General features: G+C 41.4%; 1 protein-coding gene across 1 annotated transcript in view; it reads left to right on the top strand.

The window, feature by feature from the left end:
* CFAP221 (cilia and flagella associated protein 221) overlaps positions 1 to 13808 on the top strand; it is a 112020-nt gene that overhangs the window by 36046 nt on the left and 62166 nt on the right. Inside the window, exon 7 of the mRNA XM_037146232.2 lies at positions 11863 to 11966. Within this exon, the coding sequence (XP_037002127.2) occupies positions 11863 to 11966 (104 nt within the window). The remainder of the gene's footprint in view (positions 1 to 11862; positions 11967 to 13808) is intronic.

Raw genomic sequence — 13808 nt, 5'->3', positions numbered from 1 at the left:
GACCTGGCTCCATGGGCAAGGCAGCTATGTTGCTTTCACAGCAAGTGGAACCATGTGTTCATCCCAGGGCTATAGATGCTCCATGGACCACAGGCCACATTAGCAAGAGTAACAGACAAGGTCTCCGGCTACTCCATTCTAAGCCAGGATATTTTAGTCTCTGGAACTTTTAAATCATTAGAATGCTTTTTGTTAAGTGGTTAACCTCATGGCTGATTTTAGAAAGTGTGGGAATAACCAAGGTCAGGATGGGGTGTCCAAATGAAACCAATTCTCTCCCTACACCTGGAGTTAAAAGCCTCCAAGCCATGGGAGACTGTGAATTCTTAAACTAGTCCTGAAAGGTAAAGTTTGATGACAATGGTTGGCCCCAGCATAAACAGCCATGTCCTGTATTGCATTGTGCCAACAAAGAGCCTCTGTGTGAGGGGCCTGAGAACCAGCTGCAACTAGCTTAGAATGAGGGTGTCAGGATAAGACTATAAAATTGCTCTTCAGAGTGCCCCGGCTGGTGTGGCTCAGTTGGTTGGAACTCAGTTGGTTGGTTTCCATCCTATAAATGGAAAGTTCAAATGCCTAGGTTGCATGTTCTGGAGAGGCAACAGACTGATGTTTCTCTCCCTCTCTTTCTCCCTCCCTTCCCCTCTCTAAGAAGATGAGAATTAAAAACACTGATCTTCTGAAGGATTTTTTGAAGCCTTCTCAGAGAATAAATTTACATTTTCAACTCGTCAAGGGAAACATGCTAGAGACCCTTTGTACTCATACTAGGGTCTCATTTTATGTGCTAAACTCAAAGCTGATTTGAAGATGCAGCAACATTTTACAAAAACATTCTGAAAAGGGTGACTTGAACTTGTCAAAAAACTTGTTTTTTACTTTAGTACCTACTTGGGTATGTCAAGCAGTAGTGATTTTACACTTAGAATAACTTCAAGATTTATATTCAGATAAAGATAATTCACTGTCAATTAAGAATAGCCTGGATTTTTATTGCATGAAAAATATCTCCCATATTTTGTAGTTAAAATGTCTTTGATTTAGTATCCTTTTGCTGACCTAGTATTGATATAGTTACTCATCTTGAACCCATCTCTTTTTATAAATTTTAGCAAGAAAAGACAATTATCCAACCCCTAAACCACAGGGATCTATGTTAATAACAATGAAAGGGCTTATGTGCTTTCCTCTGCACTTAGTAGACGTGGGTACCACCTTGACACAATCAACAAAGGAATTTTCAATGGGAGATGTAGGTTAATTTTTGTTTTCTTTAAAAATTTTTTTCACAAAATGTTGAATTGTAGACACTCAACTTTAGGGGAAAGGAGTAGAAAGGTTGAAACACCTGAATCAGGGACAGCCCAGGAGCATAGGAGCACAGCGTGCAGGCTGCGGTTGTCGAATCCCAGGTGTGGGGTGGCAACGGGCGGACCCAGTGAGGGTGCAAGGTGGCTGGCTGACTGCAGCCACACATTTGAGCACAGATAAACCAAGGGGCAAGCAGTGAGACAGACTGCTCAGGCCAGGGCCCCAGTGATGGGAATTAGAGCCTGAAAGCACCAACTGGAAAGACTTTCGGGGTTGAGGTGCCAGGAGAAGCTCCCAGGCTCACAGAGGCTTCATTGGAGAGACCCACAGAGTCCTGGAGGGTGCACAAGCCCACACACCTGGGAACCAGCACCAGAAGGGCCCAATTTGCTTGTGGGAAGCAGCAGAGGGGATAGAAATCTGAGAGAACAGAACAAACACCATTGCCCCTCTCTGACCCCGCCCCCACATACAGTGTCACAAACCAGCAACTTGGGTTTCCCCACCCTGGTGAACACCTAAGACTCCGCTCCTCATACATAACAGGCTGGAACAGACCAAAACATTATGGCTCAAGAACAGCTCAAAGCCCCGGAGCCAATAAATCTAAGCGACCAAGAGATAGCAACCTTTCAGATGCACAGTTCAAAACATTGGTGATCAGGATGCTCACAGAACTGGTTGATTTTAGTCACAAATTAGAGAAACAAATGCAGGCTAAACTAATTGAAATGAAGGTAAATACACAGGAAACCAATAGTGATGGAAAGGAAACTGGGACTCAAATCAAGGGAGTGGACCAGAAGGAAGAAAAAAATGAACAAACAGAAAAGAATGAAGAAACAAGAATTCAAAAAAATGAGGAGAGACTTAGGAACCTTCAGGACATCTTTAAACATCCCAACATCCAAATTATAGGGGTACCAGAAGAGGAAGAGGAACAGCCACAAGTGGAAAACTTATTTGAACAAATAATAGAGGAGAACTTCCTCAATCTGGCAAAGGAAATAGACTTCCAGGAAATCCAGGAAGCTCAGAGAGTCCCAAAGAAGGTGGGCCCAAGGAGGAACACACCAAGGCACATCATCATTACATTAGCCAAGATTAAAATGAAGAAGAGAATCCTAGAAGCAACAAGACATAAGGGAACAGTCACCTACAAAGGAGTGCCCATCAGACTGTCAGCTGATTTCTCAAAAAAGACCTGACAGGCAAGAAGGGGCTGGAAAGAAGTATTCCAAGTCATGAAATCCAAAGACCTACAACCAAGATTGCTCTATCCAGCAAAGCTTTAATTTAGAATGGAAGGACAGATAAAGTGCTTCTCAGATAAGGTCAAGTTCAAGGAGTTCATCATCACCAAGCCCTTATTATATGAAATGTTAAAGGGCCTTATCAAAGAAAAAGAAGATAAAAAATATGAACAGTGAAAGGACAGCAAACTCACAGTTATTAACAACCACACCTAAAACGAAAGCAAACTAAGAGGACAGCTAGATCGGGAACAGAACCACAGAAATGAAGATCACATGGAGGGTTAGCAACAGGGGAGTGGGAGATGGAAAAGGGGGGAGAAGGTACAGAGAATAAGTAGCATAGCCGGTGGGTAGAAAATAGACAGGGGGGAGGGCAAGAATAGTATGGGAAATATAGAATCTAAAGAACTTGTGACACATGGACATAAACAAAGTGGGGGGAATGGTGGGTGAGGGGTGTGAGAGTGGAGGGGAATGAAAGGGGGGAAATAGGACAACCGTAATGGCATAATCAATAAAATATATATTTTAAAAATTTAAAAAATTTCAGACTTCCAGTCAAGGTGGAGGCATAGGTGGAGGAGACTGTGTCTCCTCACACACCCAAAAGAAAGACAACAATAAATTTAAAAACAAAAACAACGAGAACTGCCAGAAAATTGAACTATATGGAAGTTAGAGAACCAAGGAATTAAAGAAGAATCATTCATTCAGATCGGTAGGAGGGCCGGAGATGGGCAGCTGGGGTGGAAAGGGCACGCCCAGCAAGGCTGCAGCTGGCAGACCAGGCAGTGCCACATTTGCATGCAGATAAACCAGGAGGAACAATTGGGGAGTGAGACAGCCTGCACAACCCAGGGTGATGAGGACACCAGCCCGCAGTGTCCACATCATTAAGGATGAAATGAGACATTCACACGGACTGCTGAGTTTGGTGGAGGAAAAGGGACAGCGTGGCTTTTCTCTCAAGAGGAACAAAAGCCTTGGCCCTTGCCATGACCGGCCTTTATTGGGTTTCTCAACACATTACATGATGGTCCTCATTTACTATGCACAGGTTCCTTTAGACAATTGCTGCTAGTCACATCACAGAAGAGGGATATTTGCAAATGAAAGGGCAAGAGTGGTTGAACCAGTTACACTCATCCTCAGAAGATTGAGCATGGATTTTAGGAAGTTACTTTGCAGTAAATGTTTGCCACTGGGGGCTGGGCCCATGCCACACAGAATGGTTTCCTACACCAGGGTCCCAGCATAGGGGAATAAAGCCTCAAAACCTCTGTCTATAAAAATCTGTAAGGGTCGTGGCAGTGGGAGAAACTCCTAGCCTCACAGGAGAGTTCACTAGAGAGACCTACAGTGTCTTGGAACCTACACCAACCCACCCACCTGGGAATCAGCACCAGAAGGGCTTAATTTGCTTGTGGGATGCAGAAGTCACTGAAAGCCAGCCGAAAGCCAAGCAAGCATCGTTATTCTCTCTCTGACTCCTCCCCCACATACATTGCTACAATGCAGAGACCTGGGTTTCCCCACCCTGTTGAATATCTAAGGCTCCACCCCTTACTATGTAACAGCTGTGCCAAGAGAAAAAAAATATGGTCCAAATGAAAGAACACATCAAAGCTCCAAAAATAGTGATATAGTTCATAGCCAACATATCAGATACAGAGTTCAAAACAGTGGTAATCAGGATGCTCACAGAAATGTTTGAGTGTGGTGGCAAAATACTTGAAGTGAAGGCTATGCAAAGTGAAATAAAGAGACATAGGTAGGGGACCAACAGTGAAAGGAAGGAAACCAGGACTCAAATCAATGGTTTGGAGCAGAAGGCAGAAATAAACATTCAGCCAAACAGAATGAAGAAACAAGAATTCAAAAAAATCAGGAGAGGCTTAGGAACCTTGGGGACAACTTTAAACATTCCAACATCCAAATCAAGTTACCCAAGATTAAACATAAAGAGAGAATCTTAAAAGCAGCAAGAGAAAAGGAGACAGTTACCTACAAAGGAGTTTCATGACACTTTCAGCTGATCTCTCAAAAGAAACCTTGCAGGCAAGAAGTGGCTGGAAAGTAGTATTCCAAGCCGTGAAAGGCAAGGACCTACATCCAAGATTACTCTATACAGCAAAGCTTTCATTTAGAATGGAAGGGCAGATGACGGGCTTCCCAGACAAGGTCAAGTTAAAGGAGTTCATCATCACCAAGCCCTTATTATATGAAATGTTAAAGGGACTTATCTAAGAAAAAGAAGATGATCAAAACTATTAACAGTAAAATGACAACAAATTCTCAACTAAAGAGAGTTCAAGTTCATCAACAACTGAACCTAAAAACAAAAACAAACCGAGCAAACAACTAGAACAATAACAGAATCACAGTAATGGAGATCACATGGAGGGAATCAGTGGGGAGAGGGCAGGGGAAGAATGGGGGAAAAGGTACATGGAATAAAAAGCATAAATGGTAGCTACAAAATAGACAGGGGGAGGTTAAGAATATTGTAGGAAATGGAGAAGCCAAAGAACTTATATGTATGACCCATGGACATGAACTAAGGGGGGTGGATGTTGGTGGGATAGAGGGTGCAGGGCAGAGAGGAATAAAGGGGAGAAAAAATTGAGACAACTGTAACAGCATAATCAATAAAATGTAATTTTTAAAAAGACTTAAAAATTGCCAAATCAAAATTACAACCAGAACTGGGTTAAGGTAATCATTCACTAAAGGAGAAATGAGCTGAGAAAGAGAGAATGCTGTTTGTGTTCATTTTTTCATTGCTGTGTAACAAGCCACCTTAGAATAGTGGCTTAAAGTAACAACAGTTGTTTCTTTTGCTTGTGGATCTACAGCATGGGCACAGTTCAGTGGAGAAGGCCCATCTTCGTTCCATGCAGTCAGCTGACACTGCTCACCTGGGCTGAAAGGTGGTTCATTCACATGCTGCCTATTACCTGGGCACTCACTTTGGCTGAGACTGGGGGCCACGGTTCTCTCGGTGTAGATCTCTCCACAAGCTGCTTGGGCTTTCACCCAACCTGGTGACTTTGTTCCAGAGGGAGCATGCTAAGAGTAGTGGAAGATGACAGTTTCTCAGGGTTGGCCCTAGGAAAAAGTATGACATCATTTCCACCGTTTTAAGTAAAGAACCCAGATTCCAGAGGAGAATCTTCACCCCCCAATAGGAGTGTCCAAGAGTTTATGGACTGGTTGTAAAACTGCCACAGTGTGTAGTCCCAAAGCTTTCCCAGACTCAGTTTTTTCATGAGTCTTGTGTACATTTGGAAGGGAAAGAATGTCACACAAGTAAATCCCTGCAGTCCACATCTTTTGTTCTATAAGTGATTCTGCTATCAATGAATAGTTGACAAAAGAAAAATCGTACTACATTAACGAGTTATATTCTATATGATAGTTTAAAATATCAATACTTCTCTGTGGGAAGGCTTCCTTTTTATCTTTTTCCCTCAAATTTTACACATTCATAATAGCTAATGGCTAATTTATTGTGCTATCTGAATCCAGCATCTTGTAATAAATTAATATTTGTCATGCTTCAGGCAGCAGGTCAGATCCACAACCAACACACTGGGGATATGGAAGGCCATGCTAGTAAGCTTCTGTTCAGCTCAGGGATGACCTTGCCCACAGTCTTGGCAGTGCCAGTGGAAGCAGGGATGATTTTCTGGGCAGCTTCTCAGCCATCACACCACATATTGCCAGAGGACCCATCCACAGTCTTCTGGGTAGCAGTGATGGTGTGGACTATGGTCATGAGTGTCTCTATGATGCCAAATTCCCTGGCATGACAATGAATTTGGCTATAGCAACAGGGTGGTGGACCTTGTGTTCCACATGGCCTGTAAGGAGTAAGAGTCCCCTGAACCACCTGCCTCAGTGGCAGGAGGAGAGACCCTCAGCTGCTGGGGAATCCTTGCCCCAAAATGAACCCCAACATACTGAGAATCTCCTGACCTCCAGTTTCCATCCTAGAACCCCTGAGGAGGGGAAGGGCTGAGGGAGCCCAGCCTTGTCATGTACCATCAATAAAGTTCACTGTACCCAGCCCCCCCAAAAAATTGTCATCCTTATTGTCAGTTAACCATCATTCTCCAAAAAGAAGTCATTGCTGATTTATGATAAGATGGCCTGTTCATTTACTCTCTATATATTGAGATTTTTTAATTAGGGAAGAAACTTAACTTTTATTGTCCACAGTAAGTTCACAAGATCAACTGTTCTCTCAAAATTTTTTTGATTACTTCTTTGACAAATACAATGTTAAATTTTAGGATAAATGAGAAAATAATATCAGAGTAAGGTAAAAACAAGTGTCATGTAATTAACCAGAAACTAAAGTGTTGTCTGGCCATTTGCTAGCATTTATTTAGAGAAAGGACAAGAAAGAAATTTGAATTTATAATAAATTATTTTATAATATTTACTTGCTGTATGGTAAATTAATGCTCTCTTCTAAAAGCCACAAAATTTGTTTATGACCTTAGCAGAAGTCTAGTATTTTAAAGTTGGGTTTTATTCAAAATAAAGAATCATTCTTTTAAAGCACTTAATGTATTTTTACACATAGCCTTAACATAATTGATAAAATGTTTAATTAATAAAGCGACAGGGCTAAAAGTTGTGGTTATGTCCAAAAGTACAAACTTTTATCTGCTTCAGGATTTTAACTGATACTTCCCATGAGTTACAGAAGAACTCTGATTTAGTCCTATATTTGCTTCCAAGGAGTAACAGGCATAAGACATGGATATTTAGTCCTCTTTTTTCATTGCAGATCAGTTTTAATGGCATTTTAACAATGGGAATTTAGACTAGAGTTTTTAATTCTCCCCAGAATACAATGGGATTCTGTTTCTTCAGATTTGAAAAATTTCTGACTAAACTAAACTTTATATTTGTCCCAATTCTTTTTTATTCAAATTCATCTAGACTGTCCTTGATTTATAAATATGGTACCATCCACACTAATTTGGAATCTGTAATATTGAACAGCAGCAATGAAAGTCAAGTTCAGAGATTCTACTGACACTTGTGTTACTTGCATTGCTCTGTCTCCTTCCGAATTGAGGTACTTGAAATTTTGTGACCTTAAGAAATAGTTTTTCCTAGCTAGTTAATAAATCAGTATTTATTTTGTGTAATCATCGTTAAACAACTGCCCTTACTCCTTGTCAGCATTCTGAAATTGATTAAGAATGTGGCATATATGAAAATCCCCAGCAGTTTTTTTGTTTTAGTTCAGGAAAATGCAAACATGAATCTTTTAGCAGAAGATTCCTGAGCAGTGGACTTTACCTTGCTGGGGCATCGCTGAGCAGACCCCAGAGCTACCAACCAGAGGACCACCCAGTCCATGTGGCTGTGTGAGTCACTGGCCTCATCTTCAGAGACCATATTTGAGCAGTTTAACGCTTCTCATTGACCATTTCCCGAGGCTGCTTACATCTTGAGTGGATATGTAATTGGTAATGTTTATTTTATCTACCTAGTGTTGTAGAGTAGCTCATGCTCAGTGAGGCCTTGGGGTCTGTTAGGTTGAATTGCCTTGAAAATGCAATGACCTCTATGTACCTGGGTTTCAGAATTAGTAAGCATCTCAGAGAGTTAAGATGGACTGGATACTTCTAGTAGAGCCTGAGTTAGGACAGGATTTATGAGTTTGGTTAAAAACTGATGGCATGTTGATCTCACTGTTGGCTGAAAAGAATACTTCCTATGATTACTCTTACCTAGAATTTATATAAATGAATATAGTTAACAAAGTTAATATCTAGAATTTACAAATTAATAAGAGAACAAAACAACCCAATAGAAAAATGGGCAAAGGATATGCATGGGCAATTCATAGATGAAACAAAATGGGTACATAGGAATAGAAGCTCAACCTCAAAGAAATGAAAATGAAATACCTTTTCACCCCCAGCAGGTTGGAAGAAGTTAAAACATCTGAAAATCCTGTGTTGTAAGCAACAGGAACTCTCATGTGTGCTAGTGGAAACATAAATTGGTAAAAGGGCTTGGAGAGCATTTTGGCCATATCTAGTATAGTTGACATTTTTACTTTGCTACTTACCAGCAATTCCATTTCTTAGTTATTCTTAGAGTAGCTCTGTCCTAGAGGGACAGGTACACAAGGAGTCACACACAAGGATTTTCACTGTCACAATGTAGTAGTGAAAGAGTGCAAACCTAAATGTCACAGTCTCTTGCTATAAGGCACACCCTAAATGCCCTATAGCAGGAGAGTAAGTAAATACAGTGTGAGATAGGATTCCTTCTCACTATTTAAAGTAAATTACTAGAATCTGATGTATCATCATGGATAAATCTCAAAAGCATAGTGTTAAAGCAAAATTAGTGAGGTTTTGAAGAATTTTGTTGAAAACAATGTAATATTATATATTTGGTGAATACATAATGTATGTCATGATATAAAAATGCATGAGGATGATAGTGAATACAGGGTGGTGTCAACCCTGGAGAGGAAGGAAAGGATAGAAGATGAGGGAAGGGTCTACAGGGGTTCAGCTGTTCTGCAGCTTCCTTAAAAATAATACATTGATACCCAAAGTAGAAGATGTAATACAGCTTGGTAGTGGAGTAAGGCACCTTTATTTATTATTCACTTTATTTTTCTTTATATTTGGAATATTTCAGAAAATTTTGAAAAGTAATGAATTTAAAGACAAGTAAAAATGCTCTTGGCATAATTTTTTTAAAGCCACATTTGAGCTATACTGTATCCTTAGAATTGCTACTGAAAAAGAGTGATTTTTACTTTGTTTCTGCAAATATTTGTTAAGTGTTTACCATATTTTTCAGATCATAAGATGCACCAAGGTTTTACAGGAGGAAAATAGGAAAAAAAACTTTGAAGCAAAAAATGTGGTAAAATATTTAACAACATAAATAACGTAATATTTCACCAATGTAAATATAAACAGAACTCAACAGCAGCATTAACAACCATTATTCCTCCCAAATTTGGGAGGGAATTGTGCGTTTTATAGTCTGAAAAATACAGTAGTCTGTGTTAGACTGGGATTTTGCTGAAGTTACTCTGGAGAAGTAAGTAAACTCTGCTCTGTCTTCATCTGCTCTGGGACTTAGAGGCTCCCAGGCAGACTGGCACTGGGCAGGTAAGGAAGTGGGTCTTGGTGGTACGGTTCCCACACAGAGTAGGTCTGAGTGGGCACCACCCGGAAGACAATATAGGGGCTGCTCAAATGGGAAGCCCTGCTCAAACTGATCACAGTCATGTCCTCCCAGGAACAGGAATTGGGAAATGTGAGAGGAAAGGACAGTTGGTGGGGAGGTTCTCATTTAACAGGTTAAGAGGTGGGAACTAGCCACTGGGCAGGAAGAGGGTGTGACGGTAAGTGTGGGCACGGGAAATAATGAGGTGGAGAAGGGAGGAGCAACAAAGAAAGACTAGGTCAGAGGGCCTGGCTGAGTCACCAAGAGGAGTTCAACATGCTGCTGCTTAAGGTGCCCAGATGTGTTGGTGACTTTCCTCGCAAGTCCCCCATGTGCCACAGATGAGAGTAAACATGACTGAGACATTATGTGATCTGCTTGGGGAGGAGAGGTGGCCAGTTTCTCAGGGGAAAAAGGCCTTGAGCCCCTTCCTCCAAGAGCTTTTATTGGGTTGTAATACACAGGAATACAGGGCAGCAAGGATCAAACAGTAGATAACATTTCAAAGAAATTTGAGGGCTTAGTCTGAGTCAGTGTCCATCAGGAAGAGTTTTAGGATTTCCTGCTGGAACCCTTAACATATGAATGAAAGCACTCTTAGCAGAGCAGATTTCACAGGTTTATCAGGAAGTCTTTGTGATGCCAGATTTTTCCCCCAGGACATGCTCTAGCAAGGCAAGGAGCTGCACCCCTCCCCATCAGGTATTCAGGCTTAAGGAGGTTAGAGCCAGGAAGTGCTTCTCCCAGGGGACATAGAGACTCGGGCTTTGTCAAAGCCGGGAGGCGAGAGTTTATTGCTCTTTGTTGCAGCCCCCTGAGTCCTTCCATGGTGGCCTCCCAAGTGATCATATCTGGCCTAGGTTGCCCTTCCTCTGAGGGGTCTTACTCACCAGGACTTCCGACCATGCTTTGGGGGCAGGGAGGAAACTGAGGCAGCATTTGCTACCAGAGACAAGCCTTGTCTCCTGGGGCTCGAATTCCAGAGGTCACTGACTCATCCTTAGCCACAGGGGGTCGAATTACAATTTCTAAAACCAGGCAGAGCTGTCCACAATACCCAGATAACCAGACAATCTCTGTGTAGAAGGCTAGTGCCGGCTAGAAGACCACTGCTCCAGCTTCACTCATTTTGCAAACTCTGGCCCAGCTGAGACCATCCTGATAGAAAGAGAGGACCTGAGGAGAAGCTCCAGGGTCTCTGAGAAATGCCTTCACCGGACAGCTCCTGTGGTGCTGTGAACGACAACCTCAAGCTTACCCAGATGTTGACCTTGTCTTGGGTCAACACAGACCCCCTAGTGGTTGTTGGACTTCTAACCAAATAAAGAGTCCCTAGCATATTTCCATCAAATGGTCTGTAGTGTTGTTTCTTCAACACAGCCTGGTTCCAAGCTCTGTAAAGGTTGGGGCTTCCCAGCTTCTGTGAGGCCTGCTTGTTCGGTGGTTCCCAGGTTCCCTGGGGCCGGGTCTATGGCAGAGATGCCATGCCCCGTGACTGTAAGTGTCCAACAGGATAAACCTGCAGCATGAGAGGCTGCAAGAACAGAGGTATTTGAAGTGTGGACACTCAGGACGGTTGACCAGTGTTAAATTCGAGTTCTGCCACTAACTAGCTGCATCATCTTGGGCAGGACACTTATTCTCTCTTGTGTCTCAGTTTGCTCTCGTGTAAGTGGGAGGGTCATAGTACTACCTCATAGGATTGGAATAGTTACTTTCGCCCTGATTAGTGTGGCTCAGTGGGTTGGGTGTTCTCCTGCAAACCAGTCACCAGTTCGATTCCCAGTCAGGTCCCCTGTTAGGGACTTGCAAGAGGCAACCAATCAGTGTTTTTCATCACATCAATGTTTCTCTCCATCTCTTTCTCCTTTCCTTCCCCTGTCTCTAAAAACAAATTTTAAAAATCTTTAGAATAGTTACTATCTGGGTAATGTACAGGAGAGCTGACACCCAGGAATTATTGTATTGGTGTTGACTTGTCATTGTTGTAGTTACATAACTTGGGTCTCTAGTCTTTGATACCAAAAGAGCTAGTTATAAAGAAAAATGACACTTTCCATTTTTCTTTTTGCAGCAAAAAATATGTTATTCCTTTGAAGTGCAGCTGCCCTGTAGATTTTGAGTTTCATATTGCTTTGATTCAGTCTCACGAAGCCTTTACTATTGAGCCAGCATCAGGTAAGGAGAGTCAAGGTTTCAAGTTTTCAACTTTCTTAAGAGTTACTACATTGAAGAGGGTTTGGAGAGTAGTTCTCAAGTTACAGATTTTATATATCTGGGCTAATGTAAATTGGAATTGGACACATGGGGATAAAGATACTTGGGATCATTTGAGTCACAGAGATAATTTATAATAATGTCCAGGTACTTACCTGGGGTATTACATAGACTCCCTATAGGTTCTATATTGGTTTTTGGACTTCTAACCAAATAAAGAGTCTCTAGCATATTTCCATCAAATGGACCATAGTGTTGTTTCTTCAACATGGCCTAGTTCCAAGCTCTTCCAAGATCAGAACTAGACATTAGACGTTAATTCATTCTTATTCTGATTTTGGCTCTTGATATCTCCTTGGTTTTGTATTCACCTTTTAATTCAACTTCAAATAAAATGGGAGTGTTACTTCTTCCCCAGCTTTCAGAATCTTAGTGATTTCTGATGAATTGTGGGCAGTCTTTCCCTGCATGCCCTAAAGGAGAGCGGTCCCAGTGCTGCTCAGAACTTTTGAAAGTGAAATCTCCACCTGACGTGATTCCTGCTCCTCAGTTTCGGTCTCTTGATGTTTAGGTTTGGGATTTAAATATCTGTTCATAGTGGTCTGCTGTGAACACTAAAGGTTTGTTTTTAAATGTTAGCGAAGTTATCCATTTTTTTTTCTGAGCTTTCATCATTGCAAGTGCATATTTTGTCCAAAATGAGGTTCAAATTGGAAACTTTGAATCACTTCTAAAATGCCAAGTGTGTGTGTTTGTATATATATAATTTCCTAGAGAAGTAGGAGCCTTTCTGAGATATTTTTTTCTTGCTATTACAATTTTCCCAATTTCTGCCCCTTTATCCCCCCTCCACTCTGTACCCCACAACCTTCCAGCATTTCCCCCTTCTTGTCCATGGGTTGTACATATAAGTTCTCTGAGTTCTCTGTTTCCTATACCATTTTTTGACCTCTTCCCATCTATTTTATGCCTACCAATTATGCTTCTTCTTCCCTGTACCTGTCCCCCACTATTCCTCCCTTCTTTCTCTCCACTGAAAACCCTCCATGTGATGTCCATTTCTCTGATTCTCTTCCTGTTCTGGTTGTTTGCTTAGTTTCTGTTTTCATTGTTTTTCTTTTCTTTTAGGCTCATTTATTGATAGTTGTGAGTTTGTTGTCATTTTACTGTTCATATTTTTATCTTCTTTTTCTGAGATACGTCCCTTTAACATTTCATATAACAGGAGCTTGGCGATGATGAACTCCTTGAACTTAACCTGATCTGGGAAACACTTTATCTGCCCTTCCATTCTAAATGATAGCTTTGCTGGATAGAGTAATCTTGGATGTAGGTGCTTGTCTTTCATGACTTGGAATACTTCTTTCCAGCCCCTTCTTGCCTGCAAGGTTTCTTTTGAGAAATCAGCTGATAGCCTTATGGGCACTCCTTTGTAGGTAACTGTCTCCTTTTCTCTTGCTGCTTTTAAGATTCTCTCCTTATCTTTAGTCTTGGGTAATTTAATTATGATGTGCCTTGGTGTGTTTTTCTTTGGGTCCAAATTCTTTGGGATTCTTCAGGCTTCCTGGACTTCCTGGAAGACTATTTCCTTCACCACATTGGGCAAGTTTTCCTTCATTATTTTTTCAAATAAGTTTTCAATTTCTTGCTGCTATTCTTTTCCTTCTGGCACCCCTATAATTTGGATATTGGACTATTTCAGGTTGTCCCAGAGATTCCTCAGCCTCTCTTCATTTTTTTGAATTCTTGTTTCTTCATTCTACTCCAGGTGGATGTTTATTTCTTCCTTTCATTCCAAATCAT

This window comes from Artibeus jamaicensis, unplaced genomic scaffold (assembly GCF_021234435.1).
Source record: "Artibeus jamaicensis isolate MK-2021 breed Jamaican fruit bat unplaced genomic scaffold, CSHL_Jam_final contig_463, whole genome shotgun sequence".
NCBI lineage: Eukaryota > Metazoa > Chordata > Mammalia > Chiroptera > Phyllostomidae > Artibeus > Artibeus jamaicensis.
The sequence above is the reverse complement of the archived record's forward strand: the minus strand, read 5'-3'. Positions and strand labels throughout refer to the sequence as shown.